This window comes from Pipistrellus hanaki (assembly GCF_964339955.1).
Source record: "Pipistrellus hanaki genome assembly, chromosome: 6".
Lineage (NCBI taxonomy): Eukaryota > Metazoa > Chordata > Mammalia > Chiroptera > Vespertilionidae > Pipistrellus > Pipistrellus hanaki.
This window is the reverse complement of record NC_140508.1, coordinates 80,611,386-80,636,295: the sequence shown is the minus strand read 5'-3', so window position 1 is coordinate 80,636,295 and position 24,910 is coordinate 80,611,386. Positions and strand designations below refer to the sequence as shown.

General features: G+C 48.9%; 1 protein-coding gene across 27 annotated transcripts in view; it reads left to right on the top strand.

Annotated features, from left to right (window-relative positions):
- The window catches only part of FHOD3 (formin homology 2 domain containing 3), a 334,599-nt gene extending 312,623 nt beyond the window's left edge, over window positions 1-21,976 (top strand). For 21 of the 27 annotated variants that reach the window (XM_084888812.1, XM_084888811.1, XM_084888807.1 and 18 more), the window contains 6 exons: window positions 1,554-1,744; window positions 6,494-6,686; window positions 10,047-10,070; window positions 11,622-11,796; window positions 13,129-13,290; window positions 21,432-21,976. In XM_084888812.1, coding sequence (XP_084744938.1) covers window positions 1,554-1,744; window positions 6,494-6,686; window positions 10,047-10,070; window positions 11,622-11,796; window positions 13,129-13,290; window positions 21,432-21,514 — 828 coding nt within the window. In that variant the 3' untranslated portion in view covers window positions 21,515-21,976. The remainder of the gene's footprint in view (window positions 1-1,553; window positions 1,745-6,493; window positions 6,687-10,046; window positions 10,071-11,621; window positions 11,797-13,128; window positions 13,291-21,431) is intronic. The other 6 variants (XM_084888805.1, XM_084888826.1, XM_084888825.1 and 3 more) reach the window with 1 other exon arrangement.
- Window positions 21,977-24,910: the final 2,934 nt, after the last annotated feature.

Genomic DNA, 24,910 nt, shown 5'->3' with positions numbered 1-24,910 from the left:
TGGTCCCTCAGCTGCAAGCCCCTAAATGTAGTGCAGAGTGCAAACCTTCACTAACAGGTGGTGTGTGAGAAGGGAGACAGTGCGGTCGCCGGACAGCCAGCTGCGCCCCCTGCAGGAGCATCGCTGAGGTTCCACAGCCCAGCGGAACCTCAAATGCAGCAGCAGAGCTGGGAGATGTCTGGATCTTGGGGGCAACAGCCAAAGCATCTGGGAGGGGTGTGGTGGAAACTCCTGGAAACACAACCCAGGCCAAGGAGCTGAAAGCAGAGTGACCTTTAGGTCTGGGTCACATCGGAATCTAGTGTGAGCAGAGGAGAGAGTGGTGGGCAGAAGGGGGAGGAAGCAGGAGGAGGAGGAAGCAAAGGGGGCTTTCTAAGGCCTGTCCACAGAGCTCTCCCTCCCTCCGCCTTCTCCCACAGAAGTAGCTTGTGGGGACACAGGGACTGGAACACCTCCTCCAACTGCCCCAGGACCAACAGGCTGGCAACTGCCAGGGACACTGAGCAGGTGGCCCCTGAGCCAGCCAGGCTGTGGACCTGCCTTGAGGCGGGAGGAAGCCCGGCCTACGATCCCCCAGCTCAGAGGCTAACAAGGGGTTTCTTAGGAAACGCTATTTTGCAGGCACCCTTACCATGTTCCTCTGTGCCAGGCACTGCTCTGAGGTCTTTGCAAATATTCCTTCTATACCCCGAGCAAAGCAAAAGGCCCCTGTGAGTATCCCAAAGGGGATTCCCAGCTGCTGCTAACACCTCCTATGAGCACCTTCCCACGAGACAGTTCGTTAGGAAATCGTCTGGCTGTCTAGATTCACCGTGATCCTGTTTCCAGAACCATCTAGAACAAATAGGTTCCCTTTTTACACATGGTCCTGTATTTTCCTAGGGCCTTGCCCAAGGTGGAGCCTGCGTGTCACCAAAGTAGCCCTGGCCTGGGTGTCCTGACCCCAGGCTGACCCCAGCAACAGCCCCAGGACCCCCCTCAGTATCAGGCCTTTTCCAAACTAATAACTAAATAACGTATTTCTGCCTGGAGCTTGGCTCCTGCCCACTCACGTTGGCGGTTACTAAAAGTGACTATTGACCCAGGTCCCTGTGACGAGCAGCAGGCTGCCCCTTCGCTGGAACACATCAGCGCCATCCATGTGTGACTGCGGTGCATTCCGCCAGCCTCTGGGAAGGACAAGAGTGCGCTGGGAAATTTTATGACCCATCTGCTCAGTTCATCTCGTACGAGGGTTCCTTGATATCATGTTTTAATTTACAGTTTTCAAAGGCTTGCCTGAGATTCTTTTCCAAATGTGGCCCAAAGAAAAGAAGGTTGCCGTTGCTTTGGGTTCACTTGCAGACCGGTTCTATCGCTAAATAATCTGATGCCGAGATAATGACAGATCCACATGTGGATAAATTCGAGGCCGTAAATATGTTTGTATTTCAAGATGTACATTTGGTTTTGATGTTTATTTCTTCCCAAGGCCATCGGGCTTCCTGGTTCAGGTTGGGGTCTGGCGGTTTCAGCGCGTTTATCAGGGTTCTCTCTCTCTCTCTGATTTTCAGGTTGACTTTGATCAGCTTCAGGATAATTTATGTCAGTTGGAGAGAAGATGCAAGGCTTCGTGGGATCACCTCAAGGCAATTGCAAAACATGAAATGAAACCCGTTTTAAAACAACGCATGTCAGAGTTCCTGAAAGACTGTGCTGAGCGAATTATAATTTTAAAGATCGTCCATAGGAGAATAATTAACAGGTGAGCAGAGTGAGGAACACATGGGAGCACCAGTAAGAGGGCGTGTTGGAAATATTCTGCACACCAAGATCTGAAGGTTACATTTATAAAAATTGTGTGATAAATTCTTGGTACATGGCCAGGGTGCCTTTGATGCACATGTTTGTTTCATGGGCGCTTAATTTTCACATGCACACACACACATGCACACATACACACACACACACACACACACACACACACACACACACACTACTATAATGCCATTGAATCTTAAGGTCGGAAAGAATCTTAGAGATGCCATTCACAACATACACATACACACACACACACACACACACACACACACACACACACACACTACTATAATGCCATTGAATCTTAAGGTCGGAAAGAATCTTAGAGATGCCATTCACAACTCCTCCTGGATCAGGACTTGAATCTATAGCATCGCTGACAAGGGGTTTCTTAGGAAACGCTATTTCGCAGGCACCCTTAGTTGAGCCCTGAGTCTCCCTGTCTGTTTGAACAGTCCTGCCTGCAGACAGCACACATTTTGTGAGGCAGATTGACTTTTAGAAAAGTTCCTTTTCTTCATTTAAAAACATTTATTTATTGATTTCGGAGAGAGAAAGGGAGAGGGAGAGAGAGAGAGAAACATCATTGATGAGAGAGAATCGTCGATCTACTGCTTCTTGCATGCCCCCTGCTTGGAATTGAGCCCACAACCTGGGCATGTGCCCTTGGCCAGGAATCATACCGTGACCTCCTGGTTCATAGGTTGATGCTCAACCACTGAGCTACCCCCACCAGGCAAATGCCTTCCTTATACGATCCACAGTCTGCCCTCCAAGACCTTCCGCTCACTGGTTCTCTATGGTGGCTTTGTGCTGTGGTCTGCCTGGCGCCACCCTCCGGACCAGCCTTCCTCAGAGTCACAGGATCCAAGAGGACCCTGGGAGACACAGCAGGCCTTGCTTCCCTACAAGGAGGCTGGCAGGGATCTCGGATGGCTCCAGGGCTGTCCAGGGCCATCTCACCTGGAAGTGGAGGCAGCAGCCAGGCCAGAGCCTGGGACTTCCAGTGTGCCAGGCCAGGGCATTGCCTACCATGCACCACCGCTTTCTTTCCCTTTGCTTCCTCACTCTGATCTTGGGGGTTTGAGCGCTCTGCCCTGGGCCTCGCTTTTTGGCAAGTGAGCATGCAGCTCTGCAGACCTGCGGTGTGTGGGCGGCCTACAGCAGAGCCCGGGTGGCAGGCCCTGAGCCGGCCCCGCTGCAGCTGTGTGAGGAGCCTGCCCCCGGGGGCCATCTCAGCTGCGGCCGTGCCAGAGGGCTGCTCCTCGGCACACGCCCCGGGCTCTGCCTGAGCACTTTATACGTCTCCAAACAGATGTGTGTTTTTTCATTTATTCATAAACATTTCACATTTTTAATTCTTTTTTTCTCTTTCCTCCCTCCTTCCCCCTTCTGTCCTTATTTCCTTCCTTCACCTTCCATGAAGTCATACAGTCCTTTCATTTCCGATTACAGTGGATGTACAGTATGCTGTTAGTTTCAGGTGTGCAGCACGGTAATTAAACACGTATATGTCTTACAACGTGGTCACCCAGTAAGTCTCACTCCCACCTGGCACCCTGTGTAGTTATTACAATAGTGGTGACTGGATTTCCTGGGCTGCACTTGACCTCCCTGTGACTATTTTTAAGGACCTGATTCTCTTGTCTGTCTGGGAGCCCTCTCCCAGCTGGTGTCCTTTGCTGCTCTGGTCACCAGACCTCCTGGATCTTGCTCCAGAGACCATTCAGGGCGGGTAGGCATGGGATGGGGGTCTGCTTTAACTGTTAGGAACAGGGATAAGGAACAGACTCTTCCCTCCAGGTTGGCGAGTGCTTTTGGAATGTGGTTGTTCAGATCCCCCACTGCACCCCATCCAAACCTCACAGCTGCCCTCATGGCAGCGTTACCCCATTTGGGTAATCTGGACATTACCTGAGATGCCATATTTCCCTTGAAATCCAAGCACCCTCTGCTTTTATTTCATATTTTTTATGGTCACGGAGGGAGGCAGGGCACGAGCTGCTTTGGCCCTCCACGCTTGGTATGATACAAGTGATTTCCCACTTAAAACTGCTCAAATAAACAAAGAGTTTTCATTTGGAATATTATGAAACTGGAGCGATTTCATGAAAGTCTTGTAAAGCTGTTCTGCCTGGTCACATTAACCATTTTATCCCAGACACGTGAAAACTCAGTACTCCATCTATTCCTTAAGCTATAGTGTGTGTGTGTGTGTGTGTGTGTGTGTGTGTGTCTGTGTAATTATTTATATACTAGTGACCCAGTGCACGAATCCATACACATTGAAAGGAAATTAATTAGAAGAAATATTTTATATCACTATTTTCCCTTTCTCTGTAATAGAAGTGTCAGAGATGAAGTGCCAGAGGTACGTTGTGCCAATAGTTGGTCTTCAGACATATTCTGTCAGTGCCGCAGCTTTCTTTCAGCTTCAGAATGTCAACAAAAACAACCCCATTCACAATGGACAATGACAGAAACACACACATCCGATTGGCGCCAGCAAGAGCTTTATATTTATTGTGCATGCAAGAGTCAACATTTATTTTTAAGTTGCCAGTGTGCATCATATGTACCGGCTGGTCAGACAGACGGACGTTCGGTCACTTAACCTTTTATATGTATGGATAATTCTCCCTGGTAAGCAGGTCACTGGATGATGTTGCTCTCAATCCCAGTTCACTCACTATTGGCCACTCAATGAGATGACCAGCGTGAGCCAGGAATTCACTGCAGTTATGGTGGGAAGGCTTCTCTGAAGGTGTGATATTTGGGCAGAGACCTGTGAATTGAGAGGGTGCTACCATGCTCTGGGCAGAGAGAACAGCTGGTATTGGACGCCTTGTTAGGACCTATGGTCCTCCCAGTGGAGTGGCCTCCCCACCCCTTCTTCCCTCAGTCCCTGCAGGTCCCCATGTTCTCTTAGGGCCCCCAGTGTAAAAGGAAAGGTTAAGATGCCACACAGGCCCTGAGGTGGGCTTGTTCAAGGAATCAGGAGGTTCCAGTGTGGCTGGGACCACAGCAGATATGGTCAGAGAGGTAATAGGCCAGTTAAGAGAGACCTTGTATAGTGATACCACCTATTATTCATTCATCTGCTGGTGGATATTGGCTTCTTTTCTGCTTTTTGGCTATCATGATTAATGCTGCTATGAACAGTTTGTAGAAGTTTGTACATATATTCATTTCTTTTGGGTACATGCATAGGAACGATACTGCCAGGTCGTAAAGAAGCTCCATTTTAGCTTTTTAGGAACCGCCAGACTTGTCCACAGCAGCCGAACCATGTTTATGGCCTCATCAGTGCCACGGGAGGGTTCCGGTTTCTGCACATCCTCACCACACACACTCATCATTGTATCCATCCTAGTGAGTGTGCAGGGCATCTCACTGTGGTCTGGGTTTGCATTCCTGATGACTAAAGGTCATCTCTTCATGCACTCATTGGCTATTTGCATATCTTCATTTGAGAAATGTCTGTTCAAATCCTGCAGACGTTTTTGTTGGTTTTAGTGTTGAGTTGTAACCTTTCTTTATATGTTCTGGATACAAACACCCTGTCAGGCATGTGATTTGCAAATGTTTCCTTCTATTTTGTGGGTTGTCTTTTCACTCTTCACAGAATCCTTGGAAGCACAAAAGCTCTTTAATGTTGATGAAGTTGAATGTATTTATATTTTCTTTGGGTGCTTCTGCTTTTGGTATCATAGCTAGGAATTGATTTCCTAATCAAAAATCATGACATTTTGTTTTCTTCTAAGAGTTTCATACTTTTACTAGCATTTTTTGGTTTTAAGCAGCAGTTTTCAGTCCCCTTTACCTTACATTCCTGTTGTATGTTTTACTTTGTTGTTTTTCACAAAAAGAATAAGTCGTGTCACTCATTTGAAAAACAAACCAAACCTTTTTCTAAGTGTACAAATTAGAATGATCAATACCAAAAGTTTTTATCTACAAAGAGTGGTATCAGTTATATAATACTATTTGCTTACATAAAAATTTCACTCTGTCTCCTACTATCTTCTTCCTCATATCCTGAAAACTAAAAATTGGACACACGTCTGCTCACTTAATTTCTTTTACAAAAAACTTTAAGTAAATAACAGTCAACAATTTCTTATTTATAAATTAAATAGCTGAGATAATTTTGTGCATCTCGTTCAATGTGTTCCAATTAAATTAAGATTCTATGTAGAATTCCAAGAAAAGATATCAAAATATTTACTGAGAGAAAATTTTATAAGCATCTTTTTATAAACCATCAATTGACATTGTTCATAATATGTCCATGTCTTTTCCAAGTTTTTACTGGAGCAGTTCCCAAGGAATTGCTAAGCAACATTTCTTTATTTCTTATTTAATTTTTATATAATCTAGAAACTGCAATATTCATTTTTGTCACAAAACTTTCACATATCCATTTTAGGAAGCATTAAAACACAGGTAAGCAAAAAGAAAAAGGTTCTTAATCTCCTCAATCCTGCCATCTCACCATCCTCAATGAGAAAGTGAGTTGAACTTGACCTCTGATCTCGTCACTTGAGAGGATTCTTCAACCTCAAGCCCCCAGGAAAGAACATTGTCTTGCATTGATGGTTTTTTTTTGTTTTTGTTTTTACTGAACATTTTTAGATAATCAATTTTTGTTCCTTAAAACTGAAGTCATTGGCCCTATTATTTTTCCTTGCAGGTTCCATTCCTTTTTGCTCTTTATGGGGCATCCGCCGTATGCGATCCGGGAAGTGAACATAAACAAGTTCTGCAGGATCATTAGTGAATTTGCCCTGGAGTACCGCACCACCCGGGAAAGGGTTTTGCAGCAAAAACAGAAGCGGGCCAACCACAGGGAGAGAAATAAGACCAGAGGGAAGATGATCACTGATGTAAGTTTCAGGAATCAGTTTATTTCCTTTGAGAGTGTAATCAACCATAAAATGCCCACAGTTTGGGGACTGTGCTGCTTTTCTTTTAAATCTGCTATAAACAAATGAGGAACTAGGACATGTAAGTTAAGAATGTGTGGCTGGAGGAGGAGCTTGTAACACATATTGGGTGTTATATGGTGTTGATGACATTAAATGCTTGTTTCCATTTTCAAACTCTGTGATGGAAGGTAATGCCACTTGCAGGAAGACAAATGCACTGACTTGGGAATTTGATTCAGGATTTTAATCCTCATAACGATGCTTTATAACCTATCAGCTGACCCGTAGACCACCATTGGAGGCATCTTAATAGAGAAATAATTGATTTGATTGTTCAAAGCTGCAATTGGATGGGCTCTTGGCAGACCCTTCAGTCAGAGATGACCAGGATGGGAAGGGATCCCCTTTGGGGGTCTCTGCACACTCACATGTCTCTCCCATTCCTGGGCTCTTCCCCCACCTCCCCCACCTCATCCCTGAGCCCGCTGGGCCATGGGCGCTGTGGGTATTCAGAAGGGAGATGCTTGGAAAGGGAAGAGGAAGGGACGCATGAAGCTGCCAGAGACAGACAGTGCCTCTTTCTGATGTGCCTTTGCGAAATTCATTCCATCTGCCTCTACAGGTGAAAAGCACCTTGGCTTTCAGTGATCAGGGAATGGAATGGGTTAGCGACTAAGCCATCATCCTTTGCACGCCTCAGCTGAACTCGAGTCAGGTGGATTTCTTTGGGGAGGAATAACATCAATTAAGAATACTTTATCGGGGCTGCCTTCTGTGCCCAGAAGATGTTCACGTTGTAGGAGAAACAGGGAGCACACAATTACTGTCCGAATTCCTGAGGGGGCCCGACCTTTCCATGGAGACCTGGACACATTATCTTAGTAATTTTAAAAGAAGGCAGAGGAGAACTGGGAACTAATCCCCTCACCACCTGTTTCCTTGGAATTTTCTGGACCCTTAGCTAGAGAGTGCTCAAATCCCCTTTCTGCACATGGTGCCCTTTCCACAGTCCCCTGGACACCGGTGCCACCAGCCGAGCCTCCCGTCTCTGCTGAGGTCTGGGTTCCACCAAATCTTTCACCTCCTGGAGGACAGCAGCTCGGGAAGCAAACGGACTCTACTGGGGTGAACTGTGTCCCACATTTCATTCCAAAGTATTATTTTTAAAAGTTGTAAAAGGGGAGAGCTTAATTTTTGTGGAAATGGGACACATTAGAGGGTGAAAAAGACAAGTTCAATATGCTCATAGTTAGGAAAACACGTCAAAATTTCTTGCTAAATTCTTGAGGGTTTTTTTTTTTTTTTTTTTTTTTTTACAGATCTCACTTATTTTTAAATTCTGTCCTTCTCTGTAAACACTCAGCTTTCCTATTTATAAGCAGGGATACAATTTTCTAGGGTTTGATTCAAAAATATTTCAATTCCCATTAATATCTGGACACTACTGGCTTCTTCAGGGTTTATCCTGGACACAGTCTCTGTTTTTAGTGGGCAAAATGGCATCATCTGTGTAGGAAGGTTGCCATCTGCTGGTAAACCAAAGTATTGTCAGCTATGGCAATGTATACAGCTTCCCGTTTTCCCAACATCTCAAGTAAGCAAGCACCCTCTGAGTGCCCAGCACAGCATGGGGCAACGAGGAAGATGTGGCTGCTGTAAAAGATAAGCTTATACCCTCGGGATGTCACGATCTGGTCAATAAAAACATCTCCACCTCTTACATCACTAAAAACAAACCCAAGCAACAGATGGAGAAGCAGAGCCTGAGCATTAGAGCTGGAAGCGAAGTTCGGAGAAAACTGTGCCGCCAGTCACTTTTACTGCAGATGCTGAGCTATGAGGGTGGAAGCGACAGCCCTTAAAGAGGGACAGTTTTAGAAAAACCATTATTTTTCTCAGGCACAGAGCTTACTGCGTTAAATCTAAAGACCCTGTGGTGGTAAAGTCAGCCCCGTATCTGCTGTATGTGCTGGTCTCTCCTCTTCTTCCACTGTTTCTGAACATGCAGAAGGCTTCCTTTCTTAAAGCCCAGGAGTCCTCCAGGGAGGGTCAGGGAGACACTAAGTCATTCCTCATCCTTGTGTCGCCACATGGCTCTAGGCAAAATGGTGGCCTAGGCCACTGCGGCCCTGTCTGCTGTCCTTCCACTCCAGCTGGGCTGTGAAAACGCAGGCTGCCCAGGACCCCAGGACCCCCGCATGGAGGCAGGGGTAACCCTGGTGCAGCCCTGGCCTTCTCTCCAGCTTCCTCTCTGTGAAAAGGGAATGCTAGTTACTTTGGAGTTACTGGGAGGGTTAGAGATCTTGTATATTGGCACCTCACACATGTACTCATTGCTGAAACCCCAAATCCTGGTTAGACAAAAAGTTCTAAGATTTTTTTAAAAGATGGCACAGCAGAACTGTCACCTCTTGTCACGAGGCCACTTGGCTGGGAAGGTGATGTACCGGGAGCACTGTGTCATTTCAGCTCCCGGAAGTGTAGTCAGTTCTCAACACCTTTGTGTCCCATGAGCTGGCCTCGCCTTCCAACCTCACCGGAAACAAGCACACGTTCAACTGAGAGCATGCTGGTTTAAAATTAAGAGATTGGTATGACTCTCAACCTTCAATTTATTTTTAGAAAATGGATTTTATTTGAAGTGGCTTCAGGGAGTTTATCTGGTGAGAGCTGGTGAGAATTGAAAGTATGGAAGTCAGTTTGACAGCCTCGAGGAGGCACAGGGAGATGAGATTTTGAAGGGAACCTAATCTCATGGTTCTGAGGGAGCAGTAATATGACTCATTCTGTGTGGGCAGCAGCTCCTCTGGTCCTGCGTTGTCTGTCCTGTGTGTGGAAGGTTCTCAGAGGCGCAGACCGGCAGCCTGGGCAGGGAGGCCCAGCACTGGGGATGCAAGGGGAGCGGTGGAGCTGGGCAGAGGGAGGCCAGTCCCTTACTGAGGCCCTGATGGGGGCTGAGGGAGTGGGATCCACAGAATGTGGCCACATGAAGAGCAGGACACAGAGTGAGGTATACAGTGGCCAGAAGCCAGGGAAGCTGGCTGTCAACCTCATGGGAAGCCTTGGGAGATTGGCCCGAACCCTGACATCCCTTCTGACTGTAGTCAGGATAGCGCTTGAGGAGTTTCCAGAGGAGGGCAGGGGGGCTATGGAGGCAGGGCCCGGCCGCTCCCAAATCAAGAGGGTGCGCCCTGCTCAGGGGGCCAATTTCTTCCTTTGGAATGTGATGTGACATGGAGATGATCTCATCTTTGCTGACTTCCGTGCCTTCTAAGAATCCCTTCTGTCTTTTCCATCCTGTCCTGTCCTCTGGGGTAGACTGATGAAGAGGATGACATGGAGGTAGGACTCTGTCTAATCGTGTAGAATGCCACGTTTGACCTCCAGGGGTGCTGGAGAGTCTAACCTAAGCAGCCTGCAGTGTCAGCACGGTTCTGTGCTTTAAACCACGCATGCACGTTTTCGGGTTGGTTTCTGTGTGATCACTAACCTCCTAACATGGGTCCTGGTCCCGCCGTGTGTGCCAGGGACTGGCGGATTGACTGCTTTTCCGAGCTGTCCCTGAGCTCCAGGCCCTGTCAAGAGTGGCAGCGCCAGCACAGCTCTCTCTACTGCGAGGAGAGGGGTCAGGGAACTTTCCCTCCTACCCTGTCTGAGCCTTTTGGCAATACAAGTATGAGAACTTGCTTCTAGAACAGCCACATGAAGAGCCCTAACATCAGGGAGGAAGTGGGGCAGTGGCTAAGAGCCAGGCCAGACCAGCGGCTCAGCAGCTTTGGGTAGCTCTGCCTTGTGCCCATTTCCTCCGTTGGCATCCACTGGGTCTGGTGGGATCAGTGTGTGAGGGGTGGGAGGGCAGGGGCTCCTCGTCTTGGTCCAGATGTCAGATCCAGAGTCCAAGTCAGAGCTGGAAGGTGAGGGAGGGGCAGTACAGATATGCCAGCCACGGATGTGTCCTGGGCTCTCTGCTGCCCTGGCCGAGACCGCTGGATGGAAAGAGGAAGCCCAGATCTATGGGGCTCCTCTCTGCCAACCTCACAGACTGTTTATGTCTCACCCAGATGCTGGGCACGGTGTGCTGGGGCCCGATGTGCTGGCATACCTCTTGTAAAACATCTGGGTCCTGGCTGTCCAGCTAGAATTAGAGAATATTTTGTGCACGTAATTCTTGTTTAAACAACTATATTTTTGAAGCAGTAAGCGTTACCAAACTCAGTCTCCGCATGAATTTCTGAGTCGTGCTCTGATTGAACACGACTGAAACCAACCCCATCGGGGTCACTTAATCTTGGAGGGCCTCGGTTTCCTTCTCAGCAAAGTGAGGTGGGACTAGATCTGGAAAGTTTCTTCCCAACTCTTAATCTTGTCTCATTCTGTGGCTGAATCCCTCTTTTAAAATCCGACTGTCATAAATGATATGTAAGAAATGTTTAACTGCTTTCTGACACTAAATTAAAAAAAAAACAAAAAAACTTAAAGCTCAATATATTTAATTAGCACATTAAATATATGGATCCTCATATCAGGGCTTTGGTGTTGGAAACGGATTTGGTTTCTGAGTTCTTCCCAGAGCTGATTTCCGTCGCCCCCGGGAGGCACCCACTGAGGGAACTTGCAGAGAGAGCCGAGATGCCTGCGACAGTGGAAGGATGGGCGCGGTCCTTCTGGACCAGAGCTTTTCTTTCCCATACAAGAACTTCCGTGTTCGCAGATGTGTTGTCATTATTCATCCACAACCTCAGTGACTGCTGTAAGGACTGCGTCTGCAGGACCCACACAGACCAAAGGAGAGTGGGGGACAGAAGAGAAGGTTTCCCTCAACTAAGCATGTTAAGGGCTTGAGTTGACTTTGGGGATGTCAGCTCACGCCATCACCCCGCTTTGGTCTTGCAGTCCGGCAAGTTCTCCAGCAGTTCTCCGGCACCCGCAAGCCAACCGCAGGGCCTGAGCTACGCAGAGGACGCCGCGGAGCACGAGAACATGAAGGCTGTGCTGAACACCTCGTCCCCGACCCTGGACGATGCCACCCCGGCGCTGGGCATCCGCACACGCAGCCGGATGAGCCGAGGTACCTCCGGGCTGGGCCGGGCACATCTTCCCAGGAAACTGCCCCGTGGGGGTCTGGTCCCCATCGCCGGGTACTGGTCCCTGTACCCGGGTTGTGGCTGCAAAGGGCTGCTGAGGGGGATGCTTTGCCAGAGGCTATATTTCTGCCTCTGTTTTGTAGGTAAGGTCTTACTGAACACAGCCACGCTTGGTGGGGTTGTGCATTGTTGGTGGTGCTTTTTCACGCAGTGGCAGAACTGTGTGGGTGCGACGGAGACTGCAGGCTTTTGAAGTTGTGTGTTTGTTAACAAAAAGAAGTCTAGGGAGAGGAAATTCACAATTTTGAACAGATTCATATATATATATCTGTCTTCTTACAGAAGCATAGTTCCCATCTTATAGAGGGATTTCACAGTAAGTTCATCCTGGATTATTAAAATAGCATCCTATATAATAAAAGGCTAACATGCAAAATGTCCCTCAACCGGGAGTGCCACCAGGCCTTTAACAGGAAGTTCAACCAGGGGGTGGGGCCTGCCTGCCAACTGCCCATGGCCCTTCCCCTGAGCCAGCCTGGCCCAATTGGCCCTGATTGGGGCGGGCCAGCCGGACCCCCATCCATGCACGAATTCATGCACAGAGCCTCTAGTTGATTGATACCTCTTTAACGTGACTTGGGAATTATGTTTTTGTGGGGCTTTCTTCTTGCTTTTCGATAGGCAGATGTTTCCATGCCAGACCTGGAGTTATTAATAAATGTATTTTTTGTCAGCAAGCAGAGAAGTGTACCAAAGAGGATTTACGTACGTCAATTCCACCTTTACTGGTTGTAGAGGACAATCTTATTATGATATTTCAAAGGCAAACTATGTTTCAAAATCCATTGATTTCTATCCCACTGAATGAGAAGTTGGGGTTAGAGAACTGACTTCACAAATGGATGCTACTGCACATACATCACTGGAAACCGGTGATGTTCACAACACCGTGCGGCATGGGGTCTGGGGCGGGGAGGGGTGGTTTGCCCTCCTGTGACCTGGTAGGTGGAGGGATGCGCATCCAGCCACAGGAAATTAAAGGGCAGAGAAAGTCAAGAGCACAGCTGTGGTGCAAGGTATTGTGACTTAAGTGCCCCAAGTGTGGGTTTTAGGGAGGACAGAGCCTGGAGGATGGTGGCTGGAGGGGTGCCTACCTGTGCCCCACAATGGGGACCTGTGAGCACTCGGCTCTGCTGAGCGTGGGCTTCCCACTCCGGCCCGCTGCGGGCAGCTCAGCTGCGGGGGCAGCGCTGTGCGTTGGTTTTCTTTGGTATCCTCCTCTCTGGCTTCATCGCATTCCCTGTTTCATCCTTCAGGATCTGCTGGCTCATGGACCATGGGAAACGATGACTCACCCAACGTCACAGATGATGCCGCCGATGAGATCATGGACCGAATCGTCAAGTCTGCCACCCAGGTGCCCAGTCAGCGAGTGGTGCCTCGGGAGAGGAAGCGCTCCCGGGCCAACCGGAAATCTCGTAAGTGCCTTTGAGTTGGGGTGAGGGACTCGCCCACAGGTACCTGCCCTCTAGTCCTATATGACTGGGAAGGGCAGACTCGGAGGTGGGCCCCAGGGAATTGTCACTGGTGCCAGGAGGCCCACCTGTTCGTCAGCAAAAGATTTCCTACTTGGCAGTCAGCGTTGGCCTGTGGAGGGCGCTGCAGTCACCCCTGTCCCTGGATAGTTGTCATTTCTGGCCAGGCCTCCCTCAACTCGTACTCTGTCCCTGGAAGATTAAGAGGCCCTGACATGGCTCTGGCAGGCGACGGTGGGCTCAGGGCAGCCCATTGCCAAGCCCTGGCAGGGATGCTTTGTCAGAGGCTATATTTCTGCCTCTCTCCCTGCATTGGGGGCCACTTTCTGGGCTGGAGGTGGTTTCCCCAGGGGTTCGCTGCTGCCGGTGAACATGACCAAGGTAAAAACCAGTGATTTTATGGTCATTAGGATGCTTAAAACACTTAATGTCAGCCTAGGTTGACCAGTTATTTTTTTTTTTATTTTCCGACTAAATAGAAGATTCAACTACATCAAAACAACTGGCTTTCTCTTTAGTTGGAGCCCAATTCCTGCCCCTGCCCAAGTGGTGGGTGTGGTTGCCTGTGTGGGCACTGTGCCAACTCTCATAAGGACCGTCAGGAAGCAGGGTTCCTCTCAGCTCTGTGATGTCACTTGTGTTGGCTGTGGCGCTGGTGTGTGTTGAGAGCTCAGCTCCCGAGCTTTGGCCCTTGCTGGTCACACAAGTGGCAGCTTCACCAGCTCTGCTTCCTGGAGTAAGGGGTGGTGACTAGGAAAGGGATTTATGACTTTTCACCAGAAGGAAGGCCGGTTGCCTCCCCATGTCTGGACTCCCAAACGTGACAGGAGAGTGACTCCAAGTAGACAGGGAGTTCAGTTAGAACTCCAACTCAGGGAGCCCCCGTGGTGCTACCCTTGAGGTTCACACAAGAGGTGATGGGGTTTGGGCTGCATAGGTTGGACCCCATGATTCTGCGTGACCCATTGGCACGCTTGTTTCCAGTGTAAAGAACACTAAACCAGACGACTGACTCAGCTGTGTGAACAAGCTCTCCAGCAGACTCGGGCACAGTGAGCTAGAGTGCTCAGGTCTGAGGCCTGGAGCAGAGTTACAGGGGCCTCAGTTGCATGTGCATCTTCTCTGACAAACTCTTCTCCAAAGACGTGGGCTCATCCATCTCCCCCCACCTGCCTGGTGATTCCAGCTGCTCCAGCCAAGGCAGCAGCTCCCTTTTTCTCTGCCTGAAGGGGATGAAAGAGCATCCTTGTGTGGTTTTAACTGGCTTTCCCCTGCATACTAGGAAGTTGAGCTGCCTCTCGTGCCGTTTGCATCTCTTCTTCGGTGGATGGCTTGTCCATATTGTTTGCCTGTTTTTCTCTTGCTCTTTTTCATGGTAAGAAGCCTATTTGTTAAATAGCTTTTTAAAATGGAACGCATGAAAGGCTTTTGGAGGTCTTCCGTAGATTGTGTTCAGTATTTGCCTTTATTGCCCTCCTGTTACTTACTCCAGTAAACAGGTAGTCCAATGGCAGAAACGTGGTACCCGGTCTCTCCTGGTCTGGCCACAGTGGGGCACCTTAGTACAACAGTCACCCGGGAGGAACTGGGAAAAGCAAGTGTGTGTGTTGAGGGTGTCAGGGACCATGGCGGGGAGTGGAGAAAGGATGCCAAGCCAGGGTGTGCCCTCACAGAGGTGGGCAGGGGTGAGCCAGGAACCTCAGAGACAGAGACTACATGACACAGTGGCCTTGCCAGTCCCCGAAGTCTCAAGGAATCCACGTCTGTGTGGGCAGAGTGCCAGCCCTGCCCTCTGGTCTAGAGAGAACCAGATTCTTACAGAGACACACGATGTCACTGGGAACAATCACACTGTCGTAATTAATTTCCCACTTCAATCTGGCCAGAGAGATAGTTTGCCTATTTTTGTAGTTGATATCATACACGATCCTTTGGTATCGTTTCCATTCCAATCTTATGCGAAACAGTCGTATATTCTTTTTATTTAGCCAAACACATTTCATCCTGTGATGCGGTTACTTCAGTGACTCCAGCACTGCATGTATGTAAATGTTTATCTGCAACAGGTTTAACTTATTAGTAATGGCGCAAGCCGCAGACATTTAAGACAAGGGAAGTTACTTTGATTTCCATTTAAAGGGGTGATAAACTCCAGCTTTTCACAAGAGGTTAAAGGAATCAGAAGACAATAATTTGCAACATCAACACGAAGTTTCGCCTTTTGGGCTCCACCCTGTCTTTTATTTGATTGCTTAATGGTGGCAGTGAGCAAGTGGATAATAAATACCCAACATATTTGGGCCGTGGCCCATTTGGCCAAAGACAGTAATAGTCCAGCTATAGCAGGAAACTAAACAGAATCCACCCCATAACCTAAAAATTTATGACCTGTGAGCCTTTTTAAGAATCCTCTGAGAAAATGCCATATCCACTTTCCTGTTGGCGCTGGTGGCCGGGCCTACACACACCAAATGCCCTGTGAATTCCTGGAACGGGCAGCCAGTAGAGACACACTAAGGGCATCTTCACCACTTCGCAGGCTCCCATGACTCGGTTCTGTTGCTTTCCCAGCTGATGCCCTCAGGGCCTCATGAAGCAAAATGTTCCTAATTATGTGGTTGGGTTCTGGCCTATGGAATGGATGGTCCAAAGGCCCTCTAATCGGCCGGTACATCGGGCAGAGGGAGAATGTTCTCTGAGCTTCATGGTTGTTTTGTTTCTTTGGTGTTTTTTTTTCTACTTTGGTTTTTCTTTTCATAATATTGGGGCAGGTGTTTTGTCCCAGAGCTACTTGTTTTCTTAGGCCTCCTGAATGTTGACCTGCCCTAGAGGTCCCTGAAGCTGACCAGCACTTGAGGTATCCTTATGGGTATGATTCTGCAGGATGGACCCCAGTGACTGCGGTGGAGAGGGGGCTCCTCCCCAGCATGCTTTTCTCTTGGACCCGCCTTGAGGGTCTCCACCCAGGTGGCTGCCTGCATGGGACCACTAGCCCAGACGATCACAGAACAGAGCGGGGACCGGGGACTCACAGTCTGCCTTATCTCTTATCCCCAGGGTCGTGTCATGGTTGAGAGAGGCAGGTGCCCCTTCTCTGCTGAGTTTTCCTTCAAGGGGGTGCCTGGGCCCTGTTGCAATGTGACCATGGAGTGTGGGGCTCAGAGCTGTATTTCTCTATAGATGTGATCACTTCGATGTGACCTGCATGTAATCGACCCGTTTCTTAGTTTGTTAGGATAATAATGGTGGACACCTTTACAAAAACAAACCCAGTTTTCCGTGGGCAGAGCCAAAAGTTCGATTCCAGGGCCCGTTGGGAAAGGACCACAGAACTTGGATTTGCTCTCTCGCCCTGACTGGTCCCTCACACCACCCTTCCCCCTCAGTGTCTCTCCTGACGCTGTGGCATTCCTCTCCAAGGCCATGTTGCACATTTGACATAACTAAAATCTTATTTTATTTCTCTTACAGAATAGTGAGGGTTGTGTCCATGCTGTCTATTAAGCAGGCATTCATGGAGAGAGAGAATGATGGAATCTGAAAAATTATTGGATCTGTTTTGGGGAAACATGATTTATGCCTCACAAGATTGGATTCCGTGCACAAGTTAGTTCAGTTGTCTTTACTTTTCCAAAGTGGTGTTTGAAAATACCCAGAAATTTCCCCCACGAATCCCATTTTAAAATTTTTCTCTGCATTTAATTTAAATAGTCCTTCCTTACCATGATCCAATTTTATATTTATACAAAATTTATATTTATAGTGCGAGATAACAGTGGCCATAAGCCAGAGGCTTTAACACTAATGCTCTTGGGATGTAGTAAACTAAGATGTTGAAAGGAAATAAAGCTTCCTCAGTCCAACTTTTTATCTTCTTAACAATAGCGTCATTGCTGTTTAGTTAGCACCTGATTATTCAGACTCATTAAAGCTGCTCTGACCCCTTCATTAAGACAGCTGAGGGTGCCTACCCAGGTGGACAGGACTCAGGACAGGAAGATAAATAGAACAAGCCCACAAGAAAACCAAGTGTTGGATTGGGAGTTGTTACCTTTTGTTTTATTTATTTTTATTTTTAAATATATTTTATTGATTTTTTACAGAGAGGAAGAGAGAGGAATAGAAAGCTAGAAACATTGATGAGAGAGAAACATCAATCAGCTGCCTCTTGCACACCCCCTACTGGGGATGTGCCAGCAACCAAGGTACATGCCCTTGACCGGAATCAAACTTGGGACCTTTCAGTCTGCAAGCCGACGCTCTATCCACTGAGCCAAACCGGTTTCAGCACATTTTGTTTTATTGATTGATTTTTTAATTTATTGAATAGAGAGAGAGAGAGAGAGATTTGTTGTTTCACTTTTTATGCATTCATTGGTTGCTCCTTGTATAGGCCCTGACCGGAGATCGAACCTGCTATCTTGGCATATCAGGACAATGTTTTAACCAACAGAGCTACCCATCTACGGCCGAGAGTCATTACATTTTAGAGGGCGACTCGAGGGCTTGTGGGTGTTGGAACCAGTGCCACCATCAATGCCCCTCGGGCTGCGGGAGCAGAGGGGCCGGAACAGGATGGAGCCCAGTCCAACGTCCTGGCTCAAATCCTTCCCTCCCACTTACTGTGTGCACCTGGGCCAGGGCCTCGTCGCTGCCGTTCGTTCACTCACTGGAGAGATAACAGTACTCATCCCAGAGGCTTTCCACCAGGATCAAATGGAAGAGTCCATGTTCTGGCTCATGGAGCAGATTGTGGCCACCGTTGCCATCATTCTCGGATTCAACTCATCTCGGCAGTCACCCGAGAGCACTTGGCAGGATTAACATTTGTTTTCACTCCTAGGAGGGTGGGAGATGAGAAAAGGAACGTGGGTTTTGTGAGCCCCAGATGCCCCTGTGCTGCCTGTGGAGGCGGAGGCGCCCTGAGTCCCAGCCCAGGATCCCACTGCAGTCAGGGCTGCAGGAGAGCTGTCACAGAGCCTGGGCAGAGCGGCTGCAGGGCCAGCGAAGTGACCGGCGCCCTGTATGGAAGAGCTGCGAGGCAGACAGGGATAAACGTTTCCGAGGTCTGTTCTCTGTTAAGCAGCTGAGGAAGGGAGGCAGCCGCCTGTGACAGGCTGGGCAGCTCCAGCCAGAGCCTTCAGAGGGAAGCAGGAACAGGGAGTGGAGGGGGCCCCAGCATTACCTTATCAGACCTCAGCGAGCACTTAAGAAATCCCCTATGTGATGGGAGACTTGTACAAGTCCCACATCCCGCCAGCCCCTTCCGCTGGTCCCCTCATTCTCTCAGGCCCCCGCCCCCTGCCGCCCCGCCCCCCCTTCTTTGCTTTCAGAGTGAGAGCCAAATCCTTATTTGGACAGGTCTGTGGATCCCTGTCAGCCCTGCCTCGCTGCCCCCTGCCTCCCTGCCCGCAGCACTTGGCTCAAGTCATGTTTGCTGAATGAATGAGTGAACTGGTGAGCAGACAGACAGATAAGCGGACACCCAGAGAACCCTTTCTATATGTGATTTGAATTGGGATACAAACCTGACTTTAACTGATTTCCTTCGTTTCACACCTTCAAGCAGAACATGAATTAACTTTGACTCTAACAAAGGAAGGATTCCGATCCTTTAAGTCTTTTGGGGGGCTAATATATTCACATTTATTGGGTTATTATGTATTTATTATATTCATTGTGAGAGGATTTATCTGAATTGTCACGAAGGCCTACAGAAGGTGGGATTCTACAGACGACACAGCCTTTTCTAGGAAGGTTCACTTTTCAGGAACACATCTGGCCAGCAAAGGGGCCTTAGAGCTGTAGGCTTCCCCCGCAGCAGAGAACACACACGCCACGCGGAGGGGGAGTGCAGGAGGGTCCCAGGGGCCTTGCACATCAGCACTTGGAGTAGATGGTGAGGCTGGAGGCACCGCCTCTGGTCGAGCAGGAGGGCCGGCTGAGCGCTGGGTAGGCTTTGTTCTGTTCTCCGAGCCAAGCTGGCCTGTGCCCATCTCCATGACATCAGTGCACATGCTCTACGGTGCCAGGGGTCTTATTCAAGTATTTCCCTGAACCAAACACCACAGTCACAGGAGGAGAGCCAGTGTGTGGCCAGGAGTATGAAGGAAGCATCCTAAACACCATCGTGGGTGAAATGCCCACCGGTTCACAGAGCCTCTGCCGTCTTTCGGCCAAGCATGTTTACCCAAAGGCACCGAGAACTGGTGCGTGGGCCCGTGTCCATGCCGCCTCCGCAGTTAATGAAACGTAAGATGCTGCGTGGACTTCTCCGGGCGGCATTCCATATCTTGGATAAGAGGAGGTCCTGGTAGTCCTTATCAAGAATGAGAAAGATTTAATCCTCTGTTCTGCCATTAAAATTATCTTTCTTTGACAAACACTTGCAGGAGTGTTTAAAGGACATAAAAGGTTATTACAAACTAGTATTTTTATGGCTGCCCCATAGAACAAATTCCGTTACTCAACTAAACGCAGTCTGCCTCCAGCCCAGGCTCTGGAGCCAAATGTTTCGTCTGGATGAGTTAGACGCTCAGTCTGGAGCCCCAGAGGCTGCGTTGGGGAGGGGAGAGGCTGTGCAGGAGCAGCTGCAGAAGGGCAGCGTGGGGCCCAGAGCTTGGGATATGGTATGGTGTCTTGGTGGCACAGTACAGGTCTTTGAATCTCCATAAAAACCTACACTTGATGTCTGAGAGCCTTCCAAAAGTGTGCTGATTCACTGAGTGAAGGGCAAACACACAGTAGGTTCTCCATAAACCATTTGTTGATGGACTAATGGATAGATTAGATGTTGGTTCCTGTTCAAAGTGCTGATCCCTGGGAGAGAAGACACCATTACTCATAGATATTACCCCTGTTCGTTCCAACGGGCATGGATCTTTCAGATACTTTGTCTACACGGGAGCATGGGGAGACACGGAATGTGGGGTATTGCCTGCAGACACAGGAGGTGGGCCCTGCCCGTGGGGAGGCCTCAGAGGAGACAGGCTCATGGTCACAGAGCAGATTCAGGGACCTGGGTCTGGCAAGGGAACATGGAAAGGAATAAGGGTGAGCTTGACTGATCAAGGGCCTGCCCTACTCATTTCGGGGACTCTGGCGTATTTAGGATTTGGGATGGAAGGCGGATCTCTAACATGCCTCTTCTGAACATAGGACATATTCCTTAAACTCTATATGAGCTTACATAGCGGATAGACCAAACACAACTTATAAATGAAGGGAAGTGTAATCAGGCAAACTTTCAAAGGAAAGGCCTGGCTTTGAAAGGCAGCTGTCTTCTCACTCACCCTTATCCAGCCTTTGTTTTGACATCAGAACTGATCAACACAGCCATGGTACAACCCATGATGCCGGGCTACACAGAGGCCAATTCCAAGTCCGTGAAATTCGAGCGTTCCTCGATGGTCAGGTGTACGCCCAGTGAAGGGGTCGTTTGGTCCTTCCTGACCCTGTGTGTTTCACAGAGAACATCCACCAGGTCCACCCAGAGAAACTTGGCAGTTTGCTTCGTGGCAGCCAGTCTGCAGGGGATTCCTGGTTATTCACTCTAAAGGCTCTTTGATGGGTGGAGAGACACAGAGACTCCCCCTGACTGCTGCCCATTGCCCTGGGGTCTGTTGACACCTCACTGTCCAAGGTCATGGGTTTGTGGGGCGATCTTACCTGATGGGCATCACTGGAACTTGCATTTTCCTTTGCTCTGTGATGACGTTTTCAGCTCTGATCCGTTCCTTATGCCAGTCAGAGGCTGAGCTTTCACATGCCACCTGCCCGTTCGCAGTTTGCACCTATTTCTCAGAAACGTAAGGATGGGCCTCTTCTCCCTTCTTCCCTTATAAGGCCCCCCTCCTCTAAAGCGTGCAGTTCGGATTCTGTGCCATCTTCAGGTCAGCCTCTTGCAGCCCCAGCCAGCCAGCCAGAGCTCTCCAGCAGGAGCCAGATGGGGGCCGAGCCTCTGGGAACCCTGTGACCCCCTGGCCTGGAGGCCTTGGGGAAGAGGGCTGCTGGGCCACCTCCCTGTGCCTGGCTGCTAATCCCTCCTTCTCTTCTCACTCCTTTGACCCGCTCATGCACTGCAGTGCGGAGGACCCTGAAGAGTGGCCTGACCCCAGAAGAAGCCCGCGCGCTGGGCCTGGTGGGCACCTCGGAGCTGCAGCTGTGACCCGGGGACGCCCTAAGAAGTGTGCCTGCGCAGAGTGCATGCTCTTGCTGGACGGAGCCCCTGCAGTGCGGGGTGAGGAGGCTCTGCGTCAGCATCAGCATCGAAAGGTCTGAGAGAAAGGGCCCATTTCTCTGTGGCGCCACGGGCTGTGTTGCATGGAGTCTCCTTCCTGTACTTTCTCTTGTTTCCTTGGCACCTGGTTTAGTAGTTCCAAAGGGTGACACCTTTTCTGTGCGAGGAACGGACCTTTTACGGAGCAGATCACTCTGTCAGTGACTAAGGGAATAGATTCACGGACTGGGTCTCTCCACACCACCAAAGTATCCCGCTGTAAAACCCAAACTGTACACAAAGGAAAGCACAGGTTGTTGGCCAGTTGTGGATTTTAGATGTACTAAATGTTTATATGGATTCATAAATGTACACCATGTTTCAGATACTAAATAAATAGAGTTTAATGTCGTAACGGGAAACTTTTATTCTCTTGGCTGTAGGACCTTAAATAGCTCACAGTTTTGTCTCCTTCTGAGTCAGCGAAACCTCTCCCCAGGTTCACCAGGACCCTGGCTCAGAACTGTCTCAGGCCTGGGGGGTGGGGGGATGGGGAGTTCCAGTTGGTTACTAGAATGAGGAACCTGACAATGCACTCTCTGTAACTCCTCATTAATTAGGCATCATGCTAGCAATAGCCTCCTTACCTGTATGCTTTGCTTTGCTCCATAGCAGGGGTCCTCAAACTTTTTAAAGTGGGGGCCAGATCACTGTCCCTCAGAGAGCTGGAGGGCTGGACTATATGAACTACTAATTCCTACTCTAACACCTTGGCTGCGCTCACTGCCCAAAAAACCTGGCGGGCAGGATCAGACTCCTCTGCGGGCCACATGTGGCCCGCGGGCCGTAGTTTGAAGACCCCTGCTCCATAGCGATGTGGAAGCAAAAATGTAGAGTAGCATTTTAAAAATCTGAACTATTCTGTAACTCACTCACTTGCCCCATTCATGTAAAAATTCATTTTCTCAAAAAGTTTACTGTCACCAAAAGAAAATGAACATTTTAAGCTCTGAGTGCAGAGAATGACAAATGGAGGCCTGGGCACTCAAGGACCGGTCATCAGAAGCCAAGGTGTCCGGGGTGGGATGTGCCATGAGGAGCTCCTGGCAGTGGCAGAGCCACGCTGAAGGGGCTGCTGCCCAGGTGGTCGCTGAGCCCTTCCCAGAAGTCCCTCCGTCCAAGGTCACGTGGCTCCTGCGAAGAGCCTCTGCCTCAGAAGCAGGGAAAGGTAAACCACTGCAGCAGGTCGTTGGGGGGCTGAAAGATAGCCGGGTCACTCATGCTACCTTTGCCTTCATTTCAACCTCTGTGACTCTGTCTTCCTGAGCCTGGGCAGATGTGATTGATAGACAACCGCATTTGTGTTGTCCGAAGAGCCAAAGACCATAGATTCACCCCACATGCCTCTGTGACTGTCTCCCTTTTCTGCACCCCCAATCACTGAGCCAAGGGGGGCTCTTTCCAGCAGGTAAAGAAAAGCAAATACTTCTCTGTTAAAGACGCCCGAGTTTGGGTTTCTTTGGGAATTGACATTATAATATTGATGGCAAGTACCTGTTTTTAAATGGCCTGAAACACGAGTTGTAAAGATAGTAGTTAAGGCCTCATTGTTTTTCTTACTAAGTTGCTCAGTAAGCCTACATTCTAGAATCCCAGCTCTGTTCCAGGGGTCGTGGGCCAGAGCCACCTGAGGGCAATGTGCCTCGGGAACCAGGCACCTAAATGCACCCCAAGAGCAAGAGCAATCTGTACCTCCACCTCTATCCCGAGGGATGGCCTCGTGTCCAAGGCGACTTGGTAAAGGTAAGCTGCTTTTCCATCTTAATTTTGTCAATAGTTTGTCCCTTGCAGCTTTTACTTGAGGGATGAGGCCTCTCTCTCTGTTGGATTTGAACTTTCTGAGGGCTGTTTGTGTTCCTGTCTTGGTTACTCTACAGGGTATTCTTTGCCAGTCTTTATGTGGTGAAAAGAGAAAAAGGTAATAGCAGGCTCGTGGAGAAATGTCCTTTCTTGGGTGATCATTCCTGAGCTCCGGAGGGTGTTCTCAGCCGGGCCCACAGGGTCCTGTGAGATCCAGAAAACCTGCTCCTTCGTTTCTCTCAGCTTTCCATGCCGGAGCCTGTGGAGGGGCCTACAGGCTGAGCTGCTTTGTTGCCTATGACTAACATGGGGGTGGGGGTGTGGGGGGCAGAGCCCAGGCCCTGGCACAGCCCACTCTGCAGCCAGGACGAAGGCCCCTTTCCAAGGTGAGCAGTGTTGCACCCTTGGGTTTCCCTATATATTGTGAACATATATGAAGTAGGAAAGGATGCTGTGTCCTATAAAAAGGGTGTCTTAAATTAGGTAAATGTCTGTTCTTTGTTGAGTATAGTATCCTATAAAAAGGCATTGCAGAACTGTTCTAAGAACTGTAAATGTGTGGGGAAAAGCCACATGGGGTCTGAGAGCTGCCCAAATAGAGCTTTTTGCATTGCTGCGTTCTGTGAGAGCTTTTTGCATTGCTGCGTTCTGTGAGAGCTTTTTGCATTGCTGCGTTCTGTGAGAGCTTTTTGCATTGCTGCATGTTCTGTGCACACAACTGTTCAGTGTGGTAGTCACTAATGTGACTGCTGAACACAATGGTGACTAGAGACTAAGGAAAACATTTTAAGTTTCAATGTCTACCTGTGCTTATTCGCCCAGGTTTGAGAGAACACACCTTTGTCTGTACGTAGTAGCTGTTTATTCATTTTAAATCTAGAAGGTGTGAAATGTGTGTATCACATTGCTTTAGACTGCCATTTGCTCCATCAGGAACTTCAGTGCCTACCTGAGTTCTGAGCTTGGGAATTCTTGTCCTCAGAGGAGAATTCTGTGATTGATGCCGGGTGCTGGCAAATCTGCACTCTTCTATCCCGAGGCATTCTGCCATTTGGTCTCGTTTTGTGATTCCAGGATGACATATTTTGAGGTAAGGCTGCTTCACAGTAGAGCCTATTGCCATTTTAATCACTCTTCTTTCAAAACATCCCCTCCCGGGTGAGTTTATTCCAATGTAACCCACTCAACGTACATTCTGTCTGAAGCCTTTCTCCGGGATGCTCCCCTCCCCCTCCTCCAGGGCCAGTTTCCTGGGTGGGCACTGCACTCAGAAGGGCCTCAGTACTTGGTTTAATGCTCTTCTGTCACTATTCTGTAGTTTTCATTTTATCTTTGAATTTGTGTGTTTGAAGTGAAGTCTGATGAGGCAAAGGAAACACACCTGAGCAGAGATGTGTGCAATACATGCGTCCACCATTCTTACTATCATTTGCTTACAGCTCTGCGATGCCTGTGAGCAGAGAATTCGTGTGGGCCCACCAGATG